Source organism: Phocoena sinus, chromosome 1, assembly GCF_008692025.1.
Source record: "Phocoena sinus isolate mPhoSin1 chromosome 1, mPhoSin1.pri, whole genome shotgun sequence".
Classification (NCBI taxonomy): Eukaryota; Metazoa; Chordata; class Mammalia; order Artiodactyla; family Phocoenidae; genus Phocoena; species Phocoena sinus.
In genome coordinates, this window is record NC_045763.1 from 26109109 (window position 1) to 26132058 (window position 22950).

The 22950-nt window shown below is 51.4% G+C and overlaps 2 protein-coding genes across 4 annotated transcripts in view; one reads left to right on the forward strand and one right to left on the reverse strand.

Annotated features, from left to right (window-relative positions):
• The window catches only part of KIAA1522 (KIAA1522 ortholog), a 28351-nt gene extending 17538 nt beyond the window's left edge, over positions 1–10813 (forward strand). Inside the window, 14 exon segments of the mRNA XM_032625752.1 lie at positions 4047–4220; positions 4306–4361; positions 4654–4777; positions 5354–5470; positions 5556–5656; positions 5658–5714; positions 5716–6057; positions 6059–6689; positions 6692–6978; positions 6980–7115; positions 7118–7173; positions 7175–7210; positions 7212–8091; positions 8519–10813. Coding sequence (XP_032481643.1) covers positions 4047–4220; positions 4306–4361; positions 4654–4777; positions 5354–5470; positions 5556–5656; positions 5658–5714; positions 5716–6057; positions 6059–6689; positions 6692–6978; positions 6980–7115; positions 7118–7173; positions 7175–7210; positions 7212–8091; positions 8519–8541 — 3020 coding nt within the window. The 3' untranslated portion in view covers positions 8542–10813.
• A 273-nt stretch (positions 10814–11086) lies between these two features.
• The window catches only part of YARS1 (tyrosyl-tRNA synthetase 1), a 30305-nt gene continuing 18441 nt past the window's right edge, over positions 11087–22950 (reverse strand). For 2 of the 3 annotated variants that reach the window (XM_032625766.1, XM_032625782.1), the window contains exons 6-13: positions 22833–22925; positions 20030–20165; positions 19467–19552; positions 16228–16363; positions 15361–15458; positions 14304–14497; positions 13620–13761; positions 11087–11955 (exon numbers count right to left, since the gene is read on the reverse strand). In XM_032625766.1, coding sequence (XP_032481657.1) covers positions 11872–11955; positions 13620–13761; positions 14304–14497; positions 15361–15458; positions 16228–16363; positions 19467–19552; positions 20030–20165; positions 22833–22925 — 969 coding nt within the window. In that variant the 3' untranslated portion in view covers positions 11087–11871. The remainder of the gene's footprint in view (positions 11956–13619; positions 13762–14303; positions 14498–15360; positions 15459–16227; positions 16364–19466; positions 19553–20029; positions 20166–22832; positions 22926–22950) is intronic. The other variant, XM_032625774.1, reaches the window with a different exon arrangement.

A 22950-nucleotide genomic window follows, 5' to 3' on the forward strand; every position in this document is an offset into this window, starting at 1 on the left:
GGTTCTTTGAATAAAATCCTGACTCTGCCAAGGCCTCTGGGGCCCTACCTGACCTGGCTCCTGCCTTTTCTCATCTGCCATTCTCTCCCTTGCTCATCATATTCCAGCCACACTGGCCTCCTCTCTGTTCTGGGAAAACCACCCCACCACTCCTGCCTCAAGACACCTTTATGCTTGCTGTTGCCTCTTTCTTTTCTTTTTTTTTTTTAATATTTATTTACTTATTTGACTGTGCCAGGTCTTAGTTGCAGCACACAGGATCCTCGTTGCTGCGTACGGGGTCTTCATCGCGGCATGCAGAATCTTTAGTTGTGGCATGCGAACTCTTAGTTGCAGCGTATGAGATCTAGTTCCCTTACCAGGGATAAAACCCTGGTCCCCTGCATTGGGAGCGTGGAGTCTTAGCCACTGAGCCACCAGGGAAGTCCCTGCTGTTGCCTTTTTCTAGAAGGTTCTATGCCCAGCACTTGCCCTGGTTGGCTTCTTCTCTAGGTCTCAGTTCCAATAGCCTTTCCTTGATGCCCCCTAAAGTCACCCACTTCCTGTCACATCTCCTCAGCCCTCACTATCTAAAATTATTTTGCTAGTTTATCTCATTCGTGTATTCATCAAATATTTATTTATTTATAAAAATTTATTTATTTATTTATTGGCTGTGTCAGGTCTTTGTTGCTGCGTGTGGGCTTCGTCACGGTGCATGGGCTTCTCATTGCGGTGGCTTCTCTTGTTGCGGAGCACGGGCTTTAGGCATGCGGGCTCAGTAGCTGTGGCTCACAGGCTCTAGAGCGCAGGCTCAGTAGTTGTGGTGCATGGGCTTAGTTGCTCTGCGGCATGTGGGATCTTCCCGGACCGGGGCTCGAACCCATGTCCCCTGCATTGGCAGGCGGATTCTTAACCACTGCGCCACCTCATCGAATATTTATTGAACTCATAGTATGTGCCAGACACTAGGGATATACTGGTGAACAAGATAAAAGTTTTCCAATAGCTGTAGCCCCTAGTACTAGTTTAATAAATATTTGCTGATTAAATGAATGGATACAACAATCTTATAAAGAGGAGTTCTTAGCCTTGTTTCCATGTGAGGTCATGACTTGTATGTGATGGAGCTGGATTTGAACCTGGACCTGACTTCCCTCCAAGTACCTTCCCTCCTGCCCCCCACTCTTACTGCCCTCACCTATGGCTAATTCTGTTCTCCCTGCCTGGTGATCCAAGAGAGTCGCTGAGTCACAGAGTGAGACCAGTGAGAAGAATCCTTGGCTGGAGGAGCGAGAGGTCTGTGTTGAAGGCCTGTCTCTGTTGTGTGACCTTGGCGAGTTCACAGTGCTCTTCTGGCTGTTGATGTTACATTACTGAAGTGGGAAGATAATCCTTTGGAACGTCTGGGGCTGGACATACACGTGAGGGGTTGTTAGCACCAGCCACTGTGATTCTGCTCTGGGCATCTCCCCGACTTCCCAGCACTGTGTCCTGGGCTGGCTCCTGCTCCTCCAGGGACCTCTGCCAGTGTCCTTGCCATCCGCCCAGGCAGTCCTGGGCTTCTGCCTGGCTGCTCCATGCTGTGAGCCCCTTCCCCAGGGAATCACCCTCAGCAGCCAGGAGGACTTGGGGGTGGGCACCATGCCAAGTCTAGTCTAGTGGCTCTTCCACCCACCATCTGGCAGCCGGCACCCTTGCCTTAGCTCTGGCTCGTGACTGTTTAGAAAAGGACTTGGGGACAGGGGTAGTGGGCTGCCCCTGGAATTGAGTATCTTTGGCCCTCCTAGTCATCCTTTGCACAAGAGCCGAGCACCCAGAGACTCCGTGCCTCAGTTTCCCTGTCGGAGTCTGGGAAGGTGCCTGCTCCTTCCCTGCACTCGAGGGGCGGGGTCGGTGGATGGGCGGGAGCAGTGGTGAAGGTGGGAGGAGGACCTGGAGAGTAGCCCCTCCCCCTCCTCTGCCTGGAGCCGGCGCTCTGCGGCTGGGCGGGCAGACTCATCCCCTCAGCGCTGGGTTATGGTGAAGGCATCGCCGGGCGTTCTGGAGAGGTCAACGTAGGGGACGGTCCGAGTGGCGTCGGCAGTCATGGTGGTGTTCCTGGGCCGCCACCTCCCGGCGCTCCTCGGGCTCTTCAAGAAGAAGGGTGAGTGGGTGTGGCTGTGGGGGAGATAAGAGATCTCCGATACCCCCATTTGCCAGACCCTTACGTAGAATGGGGGATCAAGGCCCGGGAAGGCGGTGGGGTGGGGGATGCGGGCTGGTAATGAGGCCAGACTCCCCTGTCCGCCGCGGTGCCTTTGTCCAGCAGCTTTCCTACTGCCTTTGTTTGATTTCTGCTTGTGTTTCAGAGGATGGCTCTAGGTGTCTCTGACCTTGAAGCCCGCAGTCCTCGGGCAAGATTGCCTTCCTCCAGGGGTACTCACGCTTTACTGGGTACATCCCAATACCTCAGTTCCAAGAGGTAGTGCACCCCCTCCCGGGTCAACTCAGTGTGCGTGTGGGAGGATGGGATGTGGAGAGCAGAGTAGAAAGGAAAGTAGTACCCCTGGAAGTTGGGGAGCAGATCAGGAAAATCGTGTTTAGAGGCCTGGGGGTGAAGTTTTGAGGGGAGGGGCCTATGCCCTCCTCCTCCTAGGAACTGGGCTTTCAGGCCTGGATTAAGATGTGGGGGCCAGAGGGCCCCCAGTTTGAGTGTGATTCAGGAGTCCCCTCGGGAAACCTGGAGTTTAGTCTTGGCTCTGACTCCGATTTGCTGGGTGACCTTAGGCAAGACCTTTCCTCTTTGAGCCTCTTTGTGGAGTTGTAAAATCAGGAGGTTGGGGAGAGGAGGGTCACTGAGAGACCTCCTAGCTCTGACCTTGTGGGATTCCTGAGGATTCCCTGGGCGGGAGCTTGGCTGTTGAAGAATGCGCTGAGGAAGGCGGAAGGGACAGTACAGGTGTCTGAATTGAAGATCCTGATCTTGGGGCGTGGCCCTTTAAAGGGCTTGTTTTGTTCCTGTCCCTCCACAAGGTGCTGCCAAGGTCACATGACCCTGCCAGAGCTTTTGCTTATGTTGTGGGTTCCGTTTAAAGGGGGGCTGGGGCTGCAAAGTGCTGACACAGCCCCTATTCCCAGGATTAGATGCCCAGCTCCTCCGTGGGCAGGGCCTGTAACAATATCCTTTGTAATGGACCCCTGGCTCCTCTGCACCAGGGCCCTGGGCCTCCAGGAGAGGGGGATACCTGGGACTGTTCCGCAGAGAGAGGCTGGAGCTGCCTCAGGGGGAGTGGAGTGGCTGGGGTCCCTCTTCTCCCCTCCCCAGCCTATCCTTCCAGTAAGGGACAGCTGCATGGGTGACTAGGGGACCCAAGTGGCCATATCCTTGGCTTAGCCCACACCCCAGGACTTCCTGGGAATCTGGTTATGACCTTTGCTAGTGCCCACCCCCTTCCTAGTGTCCTATGTGTCTTTTTCTTGGACCTGGGCCAATGGGGTGTACAAAGAGGTGGTTTGTCTTCCTGTAAAGTGTAGCTCAGGATCTGGAGACAAGAGAAATGTATTTGCTATGGGCTATGTGTACACTGGAGTGTCTTGCATGGGGCCCTGAGTGACAGTTGTGTGTATATTTGGGTACTGTTTGTGTATATACAGACTGGGGACTGTGGGTGTCATGTGTATACGTGGCGGCTGGGTGTGCTCTTGGTGTGGGTACACAGATGTGGTTTTACTTGGATGCTATGTGTTTGTATACATACTGAATGAAGCCTGTGGGTGTTGTGTGCATATATGGTGGGCATGTGTGCCTTGGGTATGGTGCCCTATATGGGGCCCTGTGTGTGGTGTGGGTGCTCAGATATATGTACACTTGGATTATAGCTTGTGTATGTACTTGGGGGCTGTGTATATTGAGTGTATACCCCAGGACTGTGGGTTGTGAGTACAGACTGGGGGAAGTACGCACTGCATGTATGTGCAGGTGCCCTGTGCACTCTGGGGACTGTGGGCGCCCTTGTTGCAGTGCCTGTGCCTTCCCAGGGCCCAGATACCTTTGGGCCTCACTTTCCTTCCTCCTCCATTCCCAGCAGGCTCTGCCAAGGCTGAGAGTGACAAACGACTAAGTGTGGGGCCAGGCCAGGGGCTAGGGTCTGCAGTGGATGAGCACCAGGACAATGTCTTCTTCCCCAGTGGGCGACCGCCTCACCTGGAAGAGCTGCACACGCAGGCCCAGGAGGGGCTCCGTTCCCTCCAGCACCAAGGTAACCTCCTCCTCCTCTCTCCAGCGCTACTTTCAGCTCCCAAAGTCAGGGGCCTAGCTCAACACACCTTTCTGATGCCTTTCAGAAAAACAGAAACTGAACAAGGGTACCTGGGACCATGGAGACACACAGAGCATCCAGGTGAGCCCTGCCCCCAGCTCAGTCTTGATGTATTCCTCTCTCCCTGCTTGACCTCTGACAAGTATGTCTTTGAACCCTTCTGGATCTGTTTCCTTTCTGTATCATGAAAGGCTAGACGAGATGCCCCCGAGGGCTGGTCCAGGGTAGCTCTAGCTGATGCCTGCTCAGTGCTAGGTGATGCTGGGGCAGGTCGGTGGGGGGTGAATCTGAGTCAGAAGTTACAAAGGGGAGCCTGAGGAGGCAAAGGTAAGCCCCACTCACGCCTCTGGGCTGATCCTTCTTCCCCCAATAGTCCTCCCGGACCAGGCCAGATGACGATAGCATCTCCTCCTGCAGCCAGACCACGTCCTACACAGCTGAGAGCTCCACGGCAGAGGACGCTCTCTCCGTCCGCTCTGAGATGATCCAGCGCAAAGGTATCCACTCACCAGCCAGGACTGTTGGGCAGGAGGGGGGGTGGTGGGCACCCAGCACCTGCAGCTTTCCCTTTTCCTCCTAATCTAGTGTTTCCCAAGACTGTGATTCAGTGGATTCAGGAAACATAGTACCCTGTGTCCTCTTGGAGGTTCATAATGAGCATTAACTGAAAAGCAGGACAGTGAAGAGTTGAGAAACCTGGTTTTGAGCCTAGTGTTGCTATTTACAGCTGTGTGATCTTGGGCCAATGCTTTACCTCTCTGTGCTTCTGTTTGATGTTCTAGAAAAATGAGGATAAGAATACGTACCTTATTGGAATGAATGCCAAGTGTTTAGCATGCTAACACATTTAATAAGTGTTCGCTAAATGGAAATCATCATTATTGACCTAGTAAAGCCTTCCAGAAGGCTTGCAGAAAAGTGTCTAGCTTTGTTTAACCCAGCTTTGCCCATGCCTACTTGACTGTGGAAATCTTTTCTCACAGAGTTCTTATTAATATTCTATAAAAGTTGTGCTCTGCAGAATGTGCCCTAGACCTGCTCTAACAGTTTCTCTCCCTGGACTCTGCCCGCAGGCTCCACCTTCCGACCGCATGACTCATTTCCCAAATCATCTGGAAAGTCAGGGCGGCGCCGGCGGGAGCGGCGGAGCACGGTGCTGGGACTGCCACAGCACGTGCAGAAGGAACTCGGTGAGCGCCTGATGAGGAAGCTGTGGGCGGGCAGCCCTGGCCACCCCCTCTGCTGACCATCCCATGCCCTCCTTGTCCATTCCAGGCCTGTGGAATGAACGTGAGGCACCAGGTACTCCTCGGCCTCCCGGTCCACGGGACGTTGTACGCATCCCCACGGTGGATGGCCATCCGGCAGGCCCGGCCTCAGGGCCAGGGGGCCAGGGTGTCCCTGCAGGCGCTGGAGGCAGAGGCCGAAGCCGGTGGCCCAGGCAGAGGCCATGCTGCAGCGCCACATCGACCGCATCTACCGGGATGACACGCTCGTTGGCCGGTCCACGGGGGCCCGGCCCTTGCCACTGACCCGGCCCATGTCCCTAGCAGTGCCCGGACTGACCGGAGGGGCAGGGCCTCCAGAACCCCTGAGCCCGGCCATGTCCATCTCGCCCCAGGCCACCTACTTGTCGAAGCTGATCCCGCACGCCGTGCTGCCGCCCACAGTGGACGTGGTGGCCTTGGGCCGCTGCAGCCTGCGCACGCTGAGCCGCTGCAGCCTGCTCTCATCCAGCCCGGCCTCCATCCGCTCACTGGGACACTTTTCCTCGGTCCTCCAGCCCGCGGCCCCGCAGCCGCCACCCTTCCTCCTCCAGTGACACCTGGAGCCACTCTCAGTCCTCTGAGACCATTGTGTCTGACGGCTCTACCCTCTCCTCGAAGGGTGGCTCAGAGGGCCGGCCAGAGAGCTCTGTGGCCAACAGTAACGTGGCGCCCCCTCCCCTGGGGGGCAGCGGGAGGGGCTCTCCCAGCGGGGGCAGCACTGCCGAGGCCTCGGACACTGTTAGCATTCGGAGCGGTGGCCAGTTGTCCGGCCGGAGTGTGTCCCTACGGAAGCTGAAGCGGCCCCCGCCACCTCCCCGCCGGACCCATTCGCTCCATCAGCGCAGCTCAGCAGCACATGATGGGCCCCTGGGGCTGCCTCCCAAGCCCGAGCGGAAGCAGCAGCAACAGCTGCCCCGGCCGCCCACCACTGGCGGCGGGTCAGAAGGGGTGGGGGCAGCACCCTGTCCATCCAGCTCAGCAGGCAGCTGGGTGCCTGGCTTGTCTCCAGGTGGCTCCCGGCGTCCCCCACGCTCCCCAGAACGGACACTCTCACCCTCCAGTGGATACTCGAGCCAAAGTGGTACCCCTACCCTCCCTCCCAAGGGTCTAACAGGGGCCCCTGCTTCCCCAGGCAAGGCCCAACCCCTAAACCAGAGCGTGTCACTTCCCTTCGATCTCCCGGGGCCTCGGTCTCCTCCTCCCTCACGTCTCTATGTTCCTCCTCCTCTGATCCGGCGCCCTCAGACCGCTCTGGTCCGCACGTGTCGACTGCCCTGGGTGACAGGTTTGTCATACCTCCTCACCCCAAGGTGCCTGCCCCCTTCTCCCACCTCCGCTAAGCCAAGAGCCCAAACCAAGCTGCCCCTGCTCCAGCTGCCCCTGCTGTGGTCCCTGGGCCCATTTCTACCACTGCTGCCAGCCCTGAGTCCCCCACCTACTCCCCAGACATCCCTAACCCCACCTCAGGCAGCTCCCGGTGCCTCCAAAGACCAGTCACCCCCACCATCCCCACCCCCATCTTATCACCCCCCTCCGCCACCCACTAAGAAGCCAGAGGTGGTTGAGGAGGCCCTGGCTGCCCGGAGACTGCTGAGGAGGCCCTCCAAGATCCCACCTGGCCCCCACCCCCCGCCTCCTGCACTGGAGGAGCAGGACCTGTCCCATGGCTGACTTCCCTCCACCCGAGGAGGCCTTTTTCTCTGTGGCCAGCCCTGAGCCTGCAGACCCTTCACGGCCCCCAGAGCCCTCCTTAGCTACTGTCTCTTTCCAGAGCCAGCCCTGTGGTACCCCAGATCTTCCTCCAGCTCTGCCAGCCCCATCTGCTGCTGGTTCTGTCCCAGGGCTTCAGGCCAAGGTCCCTCGGAGGGAACCAGGGGGCTGCAGCAAGGGTGGCGGCCTTCCCAGGGAGGATGCTGGTGCACCCCTGGTCACACCTTCACTCCTGCAGATGGTTCGGCTGCGCTCTGTAGGCACTGCCACAGTGGCTCCGACTCCAGCATCAGGGCCGTCGGCCCCCCAGAAGCCACTGCGAAGGGCCCTGTCAGGGCGGGCCAGCCCAGCGCCTGCCTCCTCAGGGCTCCACGCTGCTGTTCGGCTCAAGTCCTCCAATCTGGCTGCCAGCGTGGGCCCTGTGAGTGCCCAGCCCAATGGACCACCTGAGGCAGAGCCGCGGTCCCCTGCCTCTACGGCCAGCTTCATCTTCTCCAAGGGCACCAAGAAGCTGCAGCTGGAGCGGCCCGTGTCCCCTGAGACCCAGGCTGACCTCCAGCGGAACCTGATAGCTGAACTTCGGAGTGTCTCAGACCAACGGCCACCCCAGGCCCCAAAGAAGCCACCTAAGGCCCCCCCGCCTGTGGCCCGCAAGCCTTCTGGGGGAGTTGCCCCCCCCACCTCCCCCAGCTTTCCTCGGGCTGAGCCCCTTCCTGCTCCTCCCACCAACGGGCTCCCCCATGCCGAGGACAGGACTAAGGAGGAGCTGGCAGAGAATGGAGGTGTGCTGCAGCGGGTGGGTCCAGAGGAGAAGCTGGGCCTGCCTGGCACAGGTACGGTGGGCAGGGAGGGGTGGGGTGTGGGTCCCATCACTGGTCATGGGAAACAGGTATCAGAAGTCCTGCCATTAGGGATTTGCTCTTGGATTCTGGTCTCGGGGTGCCTGGGAAGGGTGACCTGTCACCTCTGATGAGCTGCACTGAAGGAGCATGGATTGTTGGGCTTTGGAGTCAGACCTACTGAAATTTGAAGTTTGAATTCCAACTTTGCCATTTTATCTACCCATCCTAGCCTCGGGTTCCTCACTGTAAAGTGTGAGGCAACGATACATTATAGTGGCAGAGGGAACGTTTGTAAAATGTCCAGCTCAGTGCTGCTGTCGTGGTCAGTAAAGTGAGGGGGTGAGGATGTGCCCTGGGCTCTTAGTGGTCAGAACCAAGCTAGGGGGTCCCTTGCTGAGTATCCCTTTTCTCTCCACAGACCCACAGAAAGAGCTGGTCTGACCACCAGGCACCTTGCTGGCACTGCTGACCCATCCCAGGAATACAATCTCAGGGACCTGAGCGGCTCCAAGGATGAGAGGATACGGCAGACACTTAACCTAATAGGGAGGACGCCTGCAGCCTTAACCTCCATGGCCTTCAATATTTACGCAAGCCTGGTGTGGCTCCTGTCCTCCAAGTCATCCGGCTCTCAATGCCTTTTCCTGAATGGATTCACCTCTGGCAGCTGCCGCTTCAGTCGTGGCCTTAGCCTCATCTTGAAGGAGGTAGCTGGTGGGAGTGGGTGTCTGTGCCCCCTGCTGGCCTCAAGGCCACAGAATTGGGAACAGAACACCTCACCTGAGGTTTTTTTTTTTTTCCTGTTTTTTTAAATGTCCAAATCATGCACATGCTGTAGTCAAGAATCAAAGCACTTTTGAAAAGTGGCTGCATGTCCCTCCTCCAGGGCCCGCGAAGCCACATTCCAGGGGCCTGTTTACATGGCAGCAGCATCAGTCCCCAGTAGCCAGCCCATGGCTGGGACTAATCTGTCCCCCTCCTCCGATCCAGTTTGCAACTTTTCTTAGTTCTTGGAGGTCGGCAAGTCGTCATATTCCCACAGGCTTCTCCAGGCTGGAGGCAGGAGTGGGGCTGTGGAATTCCAAAGCACAAAAGGTGCAGCGGGGGTTGGCCCTCCTGTGCCTCAACTTACCACCAACCAGCCTCCTGCCTTCTGGTTCTGCCAGGTGCTCCGTGCAGGGGACAGGAAGTGGGAGACTGCCAGGGCCCAAATGGGTGGGGGAGAAAGAACCAGAGGGGAGGTCCACAGGCTCGCTCTGTCCTGAGAGAGTGGGAGAACAGAGTAGAGAGTCACGTCATGGGGCACTTGGCCCTGTTTTACTTGATCAGGTTGGGGTGGGTGGACACGACTCTTCAGAGGCCGGAGCCGCAGGCCATGGCAAAGCTGGGTTCCTGTCAGCTCGACAGGAAGTACTGAGGACATGGATGGAGGGGTGGGGTCTGGCAGGGAAGAGCCTATTTGGGCAGTGGGCCCAGGACCCGGCCCTATGGATTATATCCTCTGACCTTTACTCTGCTCTGAGCACGTCTTTCTGCAGCTGCCTTTCAGCACAGGTGGTTCCACTGGGGAGAGCTGACACTGAGTGACAGGATGGGAAGCAAAGGTGCATTCTATGACAGACTCTTCCCTAGTCAATGAGGGGGAACTCAGCGCTCCTAGGGGCGGGCTGGGTGGTTCCCCCCCTAGACATCAGCCTCTGCTACTGATCTCTCCTCCAGGAATTTTGCTGACCTTCCCACTTTCAACCTGTGCCACCTATCTCGGTAAGCTGGTTTCCTCACTGGCCCCGGTGGCCCCACGGGGGTGGCCCTAGTGCCTCCTTCCACTGCAGCATGGCTGTCACCAGGTCACCCCTTCGGTCTTGATCCTCTTTCCTCAACGGTGACTCAGGCTTGAGCCGGGCAAGGGACCTTGCTTTTAGCTGCTTCTCCTCCACCCAGGAGAGAGGTTGACCCCCTCCCAGAAAAAGAGCTGGGAACACAGGGGATGTGATCTGAGATCCCAGCTTCCTATGGCCCTCTCTCACTATTCTCTTCTCTCTGTAGCTATAAACCAATGTTCTTCCCTGCCCTTTGGGTAATGGAGAGCTGCTGCTGGGTATGTGTTGTGCCTGCCCAGTGAGTTGGGGAAAGAGGACAGTCAGTAAGCCCCTCCCTGCTCAGAGCTCCTGATTCAACCCCCCGGGAACCGGGAACCAGGAACCAGGAACCAAGACCAGGCCAAAGCTTCCATGACACCAGGCCCTGGCAGCAGCCTCGGAGCTGCTGGAGGTAGGAGGGAGCCCACCTTCTGTGTTTCTTTCCCTCCCCTTCCTATGTTACTGGAGCCCCTTGTCTTCAGTTAAGACTCCTCTGAGCTTGTTTTCCCACTGGGTGGAACAGAGTAGAAAGGAGAAGGGAGGATCTCCAAGAGGCAAGTCCTTTTGTCCTCTTGGGTAAATGAGCTTGCCCTAGTGCACATGGAGACCAAAAGCCTCTGATTTTTAATTTCCATAAAAATGTTAGAGAAGTGTGTGTGTGTATACACATATATATATATGTGTATACACACACACACATATATATATATATATATATATTTCTTTAAGTTTCTGAGTCTTTGATATGTCTATACAATCTATTCCCTCTGCTCTGAAGCTGGAGTGATACACATGGAAAAAGCTCTGTGTGGGTTTCATTCGAAGATGTTAATTAATTAAATGATTAAAACTTGGCTGTGGCTGCTGCTTCTTAATGGGGTGGGTCAAGGTCGTGGTCTGGGCCCACATTTAGAAGGGGACAATGTTCTGGACCCTAAAGTGAGCCTCTTCTTTTTAACACTGCTAAAGGGGAAGTCAAGGTGTCTGCCCATCCAGCCTAGTCCACCCCCGCTCCCATTACAGGGTCAAAAGTCCAAGATACAAAACAGCCCGAGGCTGGGTGAGGGGCCCAGAAGCTGCTACACGCTGTGTTCTCCTTTCCTGAGATGGTGCAGCTCACAGACAGGTCCTGTCCGGACACCCTTGTTCAGACATTTTATTTGAATTTATGACAATGATGCTTAGTGGTCCTGATTGAGATGCCTTATGGAGAAGCACCGCACCCTCCCTGAAGAAAGAACCAGGCTGTGCATCCAATAACACGCAGCTGGTTTAGGGAGTGTCCCCCCAGCAGGATCAAAGGGCAATCCAGGAGTCCTGGGGCAGGCTCTGACCCAGCGACAAGCCTCAGGGCTGGCAGGCATTCGGGAAAGGTGCCAACCACTTGGTAGACCACTAGGTTCTCTGTTTTGCCTTCCCTTCCCTTTTCAAATCCCACAGTTTCCTGTTGGGGAGAGGCTGTAATTAGCCCAGTTCAGGCACCAGATCCCAGCCAGAGGCATAGCTGCTGGGATAACGCTAAGAAAACTGGAAACCAATATTTTTCCAGTTACAAGGATTATGGCATAAACTTTTTCTGAGTTAACATCATATTGAAACCAGATTTGTCAGGTCAGCTGCCAAGGGAAGAAGGTAGGGCTGCACTCCCTGCATTGCCCCGTGCTCATCACTACCCGGGAGGTCAGCCTTTCCCTGCAGCCAGACAGGATGATCCTGGATCCTGGGGAGGCTGAGCTGCACCTCACTGAGTCTTGCACCTCACAGAGTCCCAAACTTCCTGCTTCAGTGTCCTGGGAGATGGGTAAGCAGATGATGGATGTAGCAAATTAAGGAGACAGCAGATGACTCAGGATGATGAGAGAAGGGAGGAAGACGCCAGGTTGGCTAGCTGATGTTCCCCCCTTTCAGTGATTTACAGGAGATGTACCCTAGCTTGGTCATGAAGTTGGTTTGCTTCCACTGTGCGATGCAACTCCTCAGAAATTCTGAAGTCAGCCTGGACAAGAAAACAACAACAAAAGTGATTATAGTGATGGTGGCAAGACTACAAGAAAACAAAGACTCTTATACCACTAGTAGTATAAATTGACTCAACTTCTCTAAGAGGGCAGTTTGCGAAAAGCTTTCGTTTCAAGGTATTTCTTTCTTTTGCCTAAGGTAAGTCCATTTTAGGGATTTAGTTGTAGAAAATAATCATGAATAAATACAAAGAACTAGGTACCAGGACATCCATCGTAGCATTCTAAGAGTGAAAAACTGAGAACCACCTCAATGTCTAATAAGGTCTGGGTAAATTATGATCGTTATGATATAATACTGTATATATGTATGTATATGTGTGTGTGTGTTGTGTGTATGTTCTCCCCCCGCCCCTCAGTATTTAAGAAGATGGGGAAATCTTTGAGGCCTAAAGTTAAATTAAAAGAAAAAAAAAAGAAGAAGAGGGACTTCCCTGGTGGTCCAGTGTAAAGAATCTGCATTCCAATGCAGGGGATGCGGGTTCGATCTCTGGTCAGGGAACTAAGATCCCACATGCTGCGGGGCAACTAAGCCTGCGCGCCACAACTACTGAGCTCACGTGCCTCAACTAGAGCCCGCATACCGCAAACCATAGAGCCACGTGCTCTGGAGCCCGTGCCACAACTAGAGAAGAGAAAACCCGCAGGCCACAACTAGAGAGAAGCCCGCACTGCAGCAAAGAGCAACGAGCAGATCCCACCATGCCGCAAGGAAGACCCGACACAGCCAAATAAATATTTTTAAAAAAAAGAACAATAAACATGGTATGACTCAAACAATAAATATATTATCACTATGCATAGAGAAATTCCAGAAGGAATAATCACTAATGACATTTTTCAGCATCTCTAGGTAGCGGGACTGTGGATGTTTTATTTTCTTCATTTTCCCCTACATTTTAGCCACTTCTACAATGAAAATTTATTTTATAGCTAGAAAAAAACAGTGGATTCAAAAAACTGGCCTGGAAAACTAGGAAAGGAGGGAGGGGACAAAGCCATTTGCCACTTGCAGGAGGATGGAGGCGTAGAAACCACTCTAAACGCCCTCCAGAAATACTGTCTAGTTGAGGAAAGAAGGAACTAACTAGGAAAAGTCACACGTGTAGTGTTAGTTCCACGAGGAGAGTGAATCTCTGCTGCTTTACTCAGTGATGTAGCCCAAGCACCTAGAAGAGTGCCGGACGCATATATTAGGATGCTGAATGAATGCAAGAATTCGGGGCAGGCCATGTGAGTCAATGCCCCTGAAGCAAAGAGAATGAGTGCTCTCATCAAGGTGGGCAGGAGGGACCCCGGGAGGGCTCTGATCCTGGCTCCATCATTTCTGGTGACCCTGTGTGGCCTTGGCAGGTATCCTGCCAGATAAATTGGGGATAAGCTATCACAGACGGAAGGTCAAATGAGGAAATGTCTCAAGTCCCTGACACAGTGCCTCAAACAGTCTGTCAGTGCTCAGTACCTGCGAGGGCCCACAGGCTCCTCAGGCACCTCATTTGACAGGTCTGGAATGAAGAAGGAAGAGAGGGGCTTAGACGCAGGAAGGCCCAGCTGGGAAAAGGGCAGGTGTGGATTCAGGAACAGAGCAATCTGGAGACAGTCCAGGCGGCCCTGGTATGAGGGAAAAAGTGCAGATTGTTACCTGCAGTTTCTCAAAGACTTTCTTCTTGGGCTTAAGCTCTTCATCTGGTTGGCCTTTCTCATAGCCCTTCACAAACACTCGCTCACCAGGAGCAGAGCCGGCAGGAGGGTCCAGAGGCTCAACCTTGCGGCTTGCTCCTTCTCTGGGAAGACACACAGGACAAGATAAGAGTGAGGCTATGGACTGTCTCCAGCTGCCATGGAGGCCAAAGCACTGGGGCCTTTTCCTAGGGGCCTAATGGGATCTAGGGAACCCTCAATGCCAGGGCCCTAGGAGTACTTCACTGCTGTTCTACGTCTCTGGATATCACCCGCATTGGGTTAACCAGGGCTGAACTGAAATTCTATGTCAGGAGAGACTCCAAAATCTGGGCTTTTAGGAGAGGAAGTATATGACATAACAGCCAGTGAACTGGGTCTGAATCCTGGTTTCACCTCTTACTAGTAGAGAGACCAGAGCATGCACACAGCTTAGAATCTTCAATTCCTTTTTCAATAAAGTTAACTTTAGGTAAAGTGCTTCATCCACGGCTCTTGTACAATAAATAATCCCTCCATGCATCATCTTTTGGGTAGTCTTCTCAGGGCCTCCACCTGGCATGTGGAAGGGCAGCATGTGGGCTAATCCCCCCTCTTCCGGGCCTCCCCAGGCCCTGTGCTCCCCACCCCCCAAGTCCGCACTCACATAGAAGCACACAGAAGCATGCCTTTGGACTCGATTCCTCTCATCTTCTGGGGTTTCAGATTGCACAGCACCACCACCAGCCTGTCCTGCAGTTCCTCCCTGGGCGCAAACTGCACCAGGCCACTCACCACAGTCCGTGGTTCAGCTTCCCCCACATCAATCTTCTCCACATACAGGCTGTCTGCATCCGGGTGCTGCCAGCAGGAGATGTCAGGCTCAGAGAACATCATAATGGAATAGATCATGGGGCCTGGTGAACCCTCTGACTCCAGAAACAGGCATCCACTCCTTACTGAGGCCCTGGAGGAACCCTCTTAGCCCTAACTCTCCAGGTCCCAGGCAGCAGACATGAGAAGGGGCCCCAAAGAGGCAGATTTGAGTAACGTGAGCCTAATTACTTGTGTTAGAAGTGGAAGGAACCTCTAACAGAGGTTAAAATGGCCTGAACTGCCTGGGTGGCCACCATTATGGCCATGTGTGCACCAGATCAATCCCAGTCCTGGGGGGACTGGAAGACAAGAGGCAGCTGCTGGCTTCACCATCCGAAACAAGAGCATCAGCAGCTATTTCAAGGTAGTTTTGGTGGTTAGTCTAATATGGTGAAAAGTAAATCAATACTGGGAGAAAAAAATACCCAGACCACTGGTCCCAGGCCACTGGTTGCATAGCCATCTGCCTCTGGAAAAAGGAAGTCCTCCCTTCACCATTTCCTGGGGTGGGGAGAGGGAAGGACAAAGCAGCTGATCCAAGATAAGGCCTGTGGCTAGTCCAGACAAGCTGGGAGAGACCAGGTGAGTCAATCAGACTGGATTTGGTAGGTAAACAAGCTCCTTCTGACTAACATCCCTCCGTATTCTGAGTTCCTGGCTGTGTTTGTTTGAATAAGGTCCAGAGATAGCAAAGGAAAAGCCTGATGCCTGGAATTAGATGCCTGGGTTCTGACTCGCAATATGACCTCAGGGATGTTACTTCCCATCCCAGGCCAGGTTTCCTCCAGATGGAAGCAGACAAACCTGACTCCTGTCTGCCTCTCCGGGATGTGGTGGAAAATGAGTACCTTGTCCACACTTATGACTCTCCCCACACGGATATCCAGGCGGGATGGGATGACCTCCTCTGGTTCTGAATTCTTGGCTGGGCCTTTGGCAACCGGCTCTGGAGATGAGAAGAACCCAAGGCTCAGAACTCTCCTCCTTCCCATAACAGGTCAGCTGCTGATCCCCGCAAATGACACTAGCAGGACTTAGTGCAGAATCCCCAGAATCTACCCACCGAATTATACCTTCTTTAAAACAGAGCCAGCAGCCTTTGAGAAGTGACATGCCAGATTTCATCTCTCTCTCCTTCAGGTATTGGGCTGGAGGGGAGGGGAGGGGCCAAGTGTAGCTTTGCCACCATTCGGGCATTCCACATATATTCAGCCATTCCTCCTTTTCTGGCAGGGCCACACAAGACTCTCAATGTTATCTCAGCATCGTGGATGCGTGGCTGGCCAACTAAGAACCAGTCAGGAGCACGTGAAGGGAACTGGGCAAATCTAGAGATGAGCTTCCCTGAGATGCTGCGCAGACCCTGCCCAAGCAGCTGTTACCCTAATGGTCTAACCCAATTGGTCTCCTTTACTGAAGAGGCGGATTTTGTGAAAGGATCAAAGTACATGTCTCAAACCAGCACTCACAGCAGTGTTGGTACAGCAGGATGTAATCACTTCATAGTACCCACCAAACCAAATTCAAGATGACTGGAGTTCCATTCCACCAGTCAACGGGGCATGACATTCCTGCACTTCAGACCATGCCCCCACCACCGGCTTCTTGGGCCTGAATTGAAGACAGACCCTTTTCTGAGGCCCACTAACAGGCTCTCTACCTGATGATGTCACACCCAACCCCCCCAAGCCCGACCCCTCCCCAGCTGGCCTTACTCTGCTTCGAGGGATCTGGGTAGGCAGCGCTGCACAGTTTCTTTAGTGCAGGGGTATTAAACTTTTCCCGGATGGGATCCAGCAACTTGTTGAGGGCAACTTCAACAGAATTCTTTAGGTCTCCAGGGTGCACAACCTGCAAGTGTACAAGGCCAGATGAGAAGGGGCACTGGAACAGGTGAACTGGGCACAGGACACCTGAATCTACTAAGAATAATGTGCGTATAGGATGCAGGGTGTTTTCTGAGCAGAGTCTTATTTGAACCTCAGAACAAGCTTGTGAAGCTGGTAGAGCAGAGAAGGGGAAGTAGGGTCAAAAGGTTATCTAATATGTCCAAGACCCAGGTCTTTTGACACTGAATTTCACACTAACTTGGGGGTTTTTAGAGGCTGAATGTTTTTAATCGACTTCTTCTAGTCCCTCCATTTATGCTCAGAGTAGTGGAGTAAAGCACATGTTATTTACAGGTAGGGAAACATTCACATAGGGAAGCTAGGAGCTAGAGACAGCCTGAGGGGGGAGCTGAGTGAGCAAGAAGGAAGAACAGGGCTTTGGAGTTAGAACCTGGGGTGAGTCCCAGCTAGCTGGCTGACCCCCAACCAGGCACTTAACCCTTCTGAGCTTTGGATTCTTCACTTAAAAAATGAAAATAACAATACCTTTACCTGCTAGAGTCAGAATAAGGATTAAATCACTTAACATGGGTAAAAATGGTGCGTAGTGCTAGTACATGGTAGGAGCTCAGTAATTCCATTTTTTCTTCTCATGTCCTGTGACTACCACTTTTACATCCCAAATCTGGCCCCAAAGGATCTTCTAAGATATTCTGAGGGGACGTCCCCTAGGTATGAATACATGTAATAAAACAATGCCTATGTTTTTGTTTCTGAGGTTATTCCTTCGTTTCCTCGGGAATGTTTCATTTTTTTTAAAAATAAATTTATTTATTTTAGGCTGCGTTGGGTCTTCGTTGCTGCACATGGGCTTTCTCTAGTTGTGGCGAGCGGGGGCTACTCTTCGTTGCAGTAGGCATGCTTCTCATTGCGGTGGCTTCTCTTGTTGTGGAGTGTGGGCTCTAGGTGTGAGGGCTTCAATAGTTGTGGCACGTGGGGTCAGTAGTTGTGGCACACGGGCTTAGTTGCTCTGCGGCGTGTGGGATCTTCCCGGACCAGGGCTTGAACCCGTGTCCCCTGCACTGGCAGGAGGATTCTTAACCACTGTGCCATCCAGAAAAGTCCTGAATGTTTCTTTTTTTTTTTTTTTTTTTTTGCGGTACACGGGCCTCTCACTGTTGTGGCGTCTCCTGTTGTGGAGCACAGGCTCCAGACGCACAGGCTCAGCGTCCATGGCTCAGGGGCCCAGCTGGGATCTTCCTGGACCGGGGCATGAACCCGTGTCCCCTGCATCGGCAGGCAGACTCCCAACCACTGCACCACCAGGGAAGCCCCCGAATGTTTCATTTTTAATAGAAAAGTTTTAGACCTGCACTGTCCAATATGGTAGCCACAAGCCTCATGGGCATATTTAAATGGAAGTTAAAATTCAGTTCCTCAGTTTACTGGTCACATTGTGAGGTTCAACAGACACATGTGGCCAGTGGCAACTGTGTTAGTACAGACAGAACATGTCCACCATCACAGAAAGTGCTGCTGGTTACGCTGTCAGACTCTTTCTTCAGAAGTGTTTCTTCTACTCCGTCTCATCAGTCCCACAAAGGACTGTTCACAGGGTTGAGGAATGCGGTGTGGGTTCTGTGGCTGCCTCAGATGGCAGACAGAAGTGTTTCAGAGCAATAGCTGCCAAATGTCCAAAAAATGGGCCTTAAGGGCCCTCAGACCTCAGAGGTCATTGAGTCTTTTCTTCCACTTGATGCTCAAACCCTCATACAACCTTGCCTCCAGTGGTCCTCTGGCCTCTGCCTGAACACCTCAGTGATGGGGAATGCAAGGTCAGGCCAGGCAGCCCTGCCCATCACCACACCATTGAGGCCACTAGAAAGTTCTTCAAGCCTAAACAAGCCTCCCTGTGGTCCCCACCCGCAACCCTAGTTCAACCATCTGGTGCCACTAGAAGGAACCTCACCCCTCTCCCAGGAAAGCCCTTCCTGTGTTCAAGGATCGGTGAACACATACTTGCTTCCCAACTCAACATGCCCAGTTCTTTCAGCTGTGCTTTGTGACACAGTTTGCAGTCTGTTCCCTATCATGGCATCCTTCCTCTCCCCACCAACACACCCCAGATTGTCAAATAAACCTCACACAATTGAAGTCCAGGGCTGAATGCACAACCCCAAAGGTACTCAGAACAATGTAGAACTGAACGGACGATCAACTCCCTGGTTCCAGACTCTACATTTCTGATGACTGAGGCCAAGACCTCATGAACATTTCTGACAGCCCCGTCACATTGCTGATTCAGCCCAAATTCAGTCAGTCAAGACCTCTCCTTTCATTCCCCATACACACTGTTATCACTCCTTCCCTTCATGATCTGGCCCTGCCTCCCTCTCCCGCAGTGTCCCCCCATCACCTTGTAGACTCTAGTCAGACGAAAGCACTTGTGATTCCTTAGACACCATGCTGTTTTCATCTTACCACATCTGTGCACAATGCATTCCCTCACAGGTTTCCTCATGAACTCCTAATCCTCAAGTGAAACCATGTTTGGATGTTGTCCCCTCCATAAAGCTTTCCCAGACAGCCAGGTAATCACTTCCTCCTGTTCTATTTCTGGACCATGTATACTTGGTACAGTAACCAGTAAATGATTATTTATTTACATGTCTGCCTCTCCTAGGGACTATGAGCTTCATGAGGATTTAATCCTCTTTGTAATGCCAGCCCCTAGCATGGTGCCAAACACATGCGAACCTAGTGAGTCTTTTGTTAAATTGTTTGTTGAAATGAATAGTATTCTCTATTCTGTTCTTTTATAGTTGTGTCTCTTTTCTGAACCTTGATTTTGTACCTGTCCCTGAAAAGCTTCATCTTGTTGAGTTTGTCGGCCCTTCATTCCAGGTTAAGTCCTTTGGAGTGTGATTAGGACACCAATATATTAGTTTTGTGCCATTTGCTAATCTAATCCATGAACCACATGAATCTAAGCCATTAATACAAAATATATGGACCCAAGAGCATGATGACAGAGCCCTGTGGCACGTAACAAGAAACCTGGCGAGGCCACGTGGAGAGATTTGTCAGAATGAGTTCAGTGGAGATTACTCCTCCTCTGGTATTACCTCATCAGCAAAGTCCTTTTCCAGGTCCAAGTAAGCTGTGTAGGTTTTGTTTCCACCCCATTTTTCATCTCGAAGGATCACGAACTCTGTAAGAAAAAGGATCCATGCCAACAAACTCACTGATAATGGCAAGTCAGCATTCCTGGCCCAAATGTATGGGTATCTGTAGTTTCTGCCATATATCTTGAACTTCATCATATGGCATTTTATTGTTTTTAAATTGGATGAGTGGCAATGTCGTATACCCAGCTAGCATCCAAGCTCGGGGGAACGATCGTGTCTTACATCTCTTTTGTATTCCTCTAGTCCACTTGCCTGACCCCTTCATTTCTACCACCCCTGCTCACCCTGACACCCCACTTAGAACCTACCCTGTTAACAAACACACAGATAACTCAACGATATCCCCACTTCAATCACACATTAATATATGAGAAATCAGAGCAGAGATTCGGGGAAGCCAGCCCCTGGAGGAAGACTCTGTGACAAACCGCAAGTATGATCACAGCACTGGTTTTGCTATTTCAGCCTGGCCTCCGAGAAGAAAACAGGCAGTATCTTACCAGACTTGAGGGGAAAGAGGACGTGCTTGATGAAGGACAGAACGCCATTGTTCTCCACATTCCCTGGCTCACAGAAGGCCTTCTTCAGTTTTTTCTTCACATCCTCTTTCCGATCCAGGAGATCTATCTTGGACTCCTAGAAGCCAGGAAGGAAAGGAGGACCTCTTGTGGTTGAAAATGAGAATATGCTCAACTAATCTGTATTTTAATTTTTTTGGACAAAGATTTAAACATTAAATGACTTTTAACAAAAGCAGAATTAATCGGAGTGAAGGACCACTCACAATACTAAATAAAAATATTTTAATTTTTCTCTCTTCTTCCCAGGCCTTATTTGCAGCATATGGAATCGTTACAAATTTGTAGCTGGAGAATAAACCTCCTGTGTTTTTTCTCTTGAGACTGTGTCATAAGTACTTTTGAGTGGCTACCTAGTCTTCACTTGTAATTTTTATGCTGTATTATATTCCCAATTATTAGTGACAACATAATTTATTTGGCAATTTCTAAACTGTTGGATTATGTTCTCATTTTTACAAACTATATACAATGCTATGATGAACATTTCTGCAGAGGTCCTTTTGCCTTCTCTAGGATTATAGCTACCAAAAACTGCTAGGCCCCAAGCTGTTTTCTGACAGGCATATATCAAGTGACATTGCCATCAGCAGTGTGTCAGAATACTTGTTTCACAGCCATCACCAACACCAGGTATTAGGTATTATCTAGAGCCATCTGTCCTTTTTAGGGTAACAGGCTTTGTTTCTTATTTGGAGTGAGTGAACTCAACGCCCATTTGTGTCCAGCGGTTACCAAGCTCTGGTCCAACATACGACTGTATGTGAATCACCTGGGGTGCTTAAAATAACACAAATTACCAGCTCCACCCAAACCTAATAAATCAAAATTTCTTGGGGTTGGCCCAGGCATTTGTATTTTAAAAAGCTCTGCACGTGATTCTGCGGCAGTCACATTTAGGAACTGCTGCTGGCACTGATTTCCAGGATGAAGATATGGTGAACGTTACTAAATAGGGTGAGTGATAGACTTTGTCAGAGAAACAACTGACACATAGGGCATTTTAATGAGAGAAAAAGGAACGAGTCTATTCCTTTAAAAATAACAATAACGGTTTCTATGCCTATATTTACCAATTCATGAGCAGACAAAGATCTAGAAATCAGACTTAAAGCACTAGATGAGTGTCCAAAAATGATTCCAATCAGAATCAGCTAGTAAGCTTTGAAAGAAAATACAGATTCCTGAGTTGTTTCCCAGAACCACTTTATCAGAATCTCTAAGGACAGGGCCTTAATCAACTCTCTCTCTCTCTCTCTCTCTTTTCTAAAAGTCCCCTAGCTGATTCTGAAGATCAGCCATGTTTGGGAACTCAGAACCCAACCTTTCACATCTTTGAGTTCCACTAATTCTTCTATTCTGTGCCTTAGTGATCAGAACAAAACTGCACTTTCCCCAAGCAGGACTTTTAAATGTTAAAAGACATCATATTTATCAAAATTATTATATTAAACATCACCCTAAGAATCAAGATGCTAACTGGTGTCAACAAGGACATACTGTATAGCACAGGGAACTCTACCCAATATTTTGTAATGATCTATACGGGAAAAGAATGGGAAAAAGAATGGATATATGTGTATGTATAATTGAATCACTTTGCTGTACACCTGAAACTAACACAACATTGTAAATCAACTATACTCTAATTTTTTATATAAAATTTTTATATAAAATAAAAATTAAATGAAAAATAAAAAGATGCTCAGGACTTCCCCGGTGGTGCAGTGGTTGAGAGTCCACCTGCCAACGCAGGAGACACAGGTTCGTGCCCTGGTCTCAGAGGATCCCACATGCCGCGGAGCGGCTGGGCCTGTGAGCCATGGCCACTGAGCCTGCACGTCCGAAGCCTGTGCTTCGCAACAGGAGAGGCCACGGCAATGAGAGGCCTGCGTACCGCAAAAAAAAAAAAAAAAGACTCTGAGCTCCCAATGCAGGGGGTCTGGGTTTGATCCCTGGTCAGGGAACTATATCCCACACGCATGCCGCAACTAAGGGTTCGCATGCCACAACTAAGGAGCCTGTAAGCCACAACTAAGGAATCTGCCAGCTGCAACTAAGACCCAGTGCAACCAAATAAATAAATAAATAATAAATATTTTTTTAAAAAAGATGCTAATTGGTGAAATGCAACCACAGCCTTCTCATTAATAAGGCTGACTTTTATCACAGTTCTATGGGTAAAGAAACTACTTTTGCTTGTACATTTTTTTTTTTAATTTATTTTTGGCTGCGTTGGGTCTTTGTTGCCGCGCAGGGACTTTTTCTAGTTGTGGCGAGCGGAGGGCTACTCTTCGTTGTGGTGCATGGGCTTCTCATTGCAGTGGCTTCTCTTGTTGCGGAGCACAGGCTCTAGGAGTGTGGGCTTCAGTAGTTGGGGCTCACGGGCTTAGTTGCTCTGTGGCATGTAGGATCTTCCCGGATCAGGGCTTGAACCCGTGTCCCCTGCATTGGCAGGCGGACTCGACCCCTGCGCCACCAGGGAAGTCCTTTTGCTTGTACTTTTTATCAGCAGCAGTAAAACTTAAAATTATGATTGGATCTCATCAGGACTGCTCCCTGGGTCCTTCAATACTCAAGAACCACTGGAATTAATTGGATAACTTAAGATTTCTTATAGCTCAGATATTTGAGAATTTTAGTTAGCCAGGTTACTGTTCTTTCTAGTCCTCAATTTCTTCATCTCTTGAAGATTTCTCAACTCAAGTCAGAGCTGGCAACCTACCTCTTCAGAAGAGCTCATTTTGCTGCCAGTTAATCCTGGAACCATAGGATTCATCAGGTGGACCCGTTTTGAGTAGCCAAGTGCAGGGAGGTACTAGGGGGTTAGAAAGAAACACACG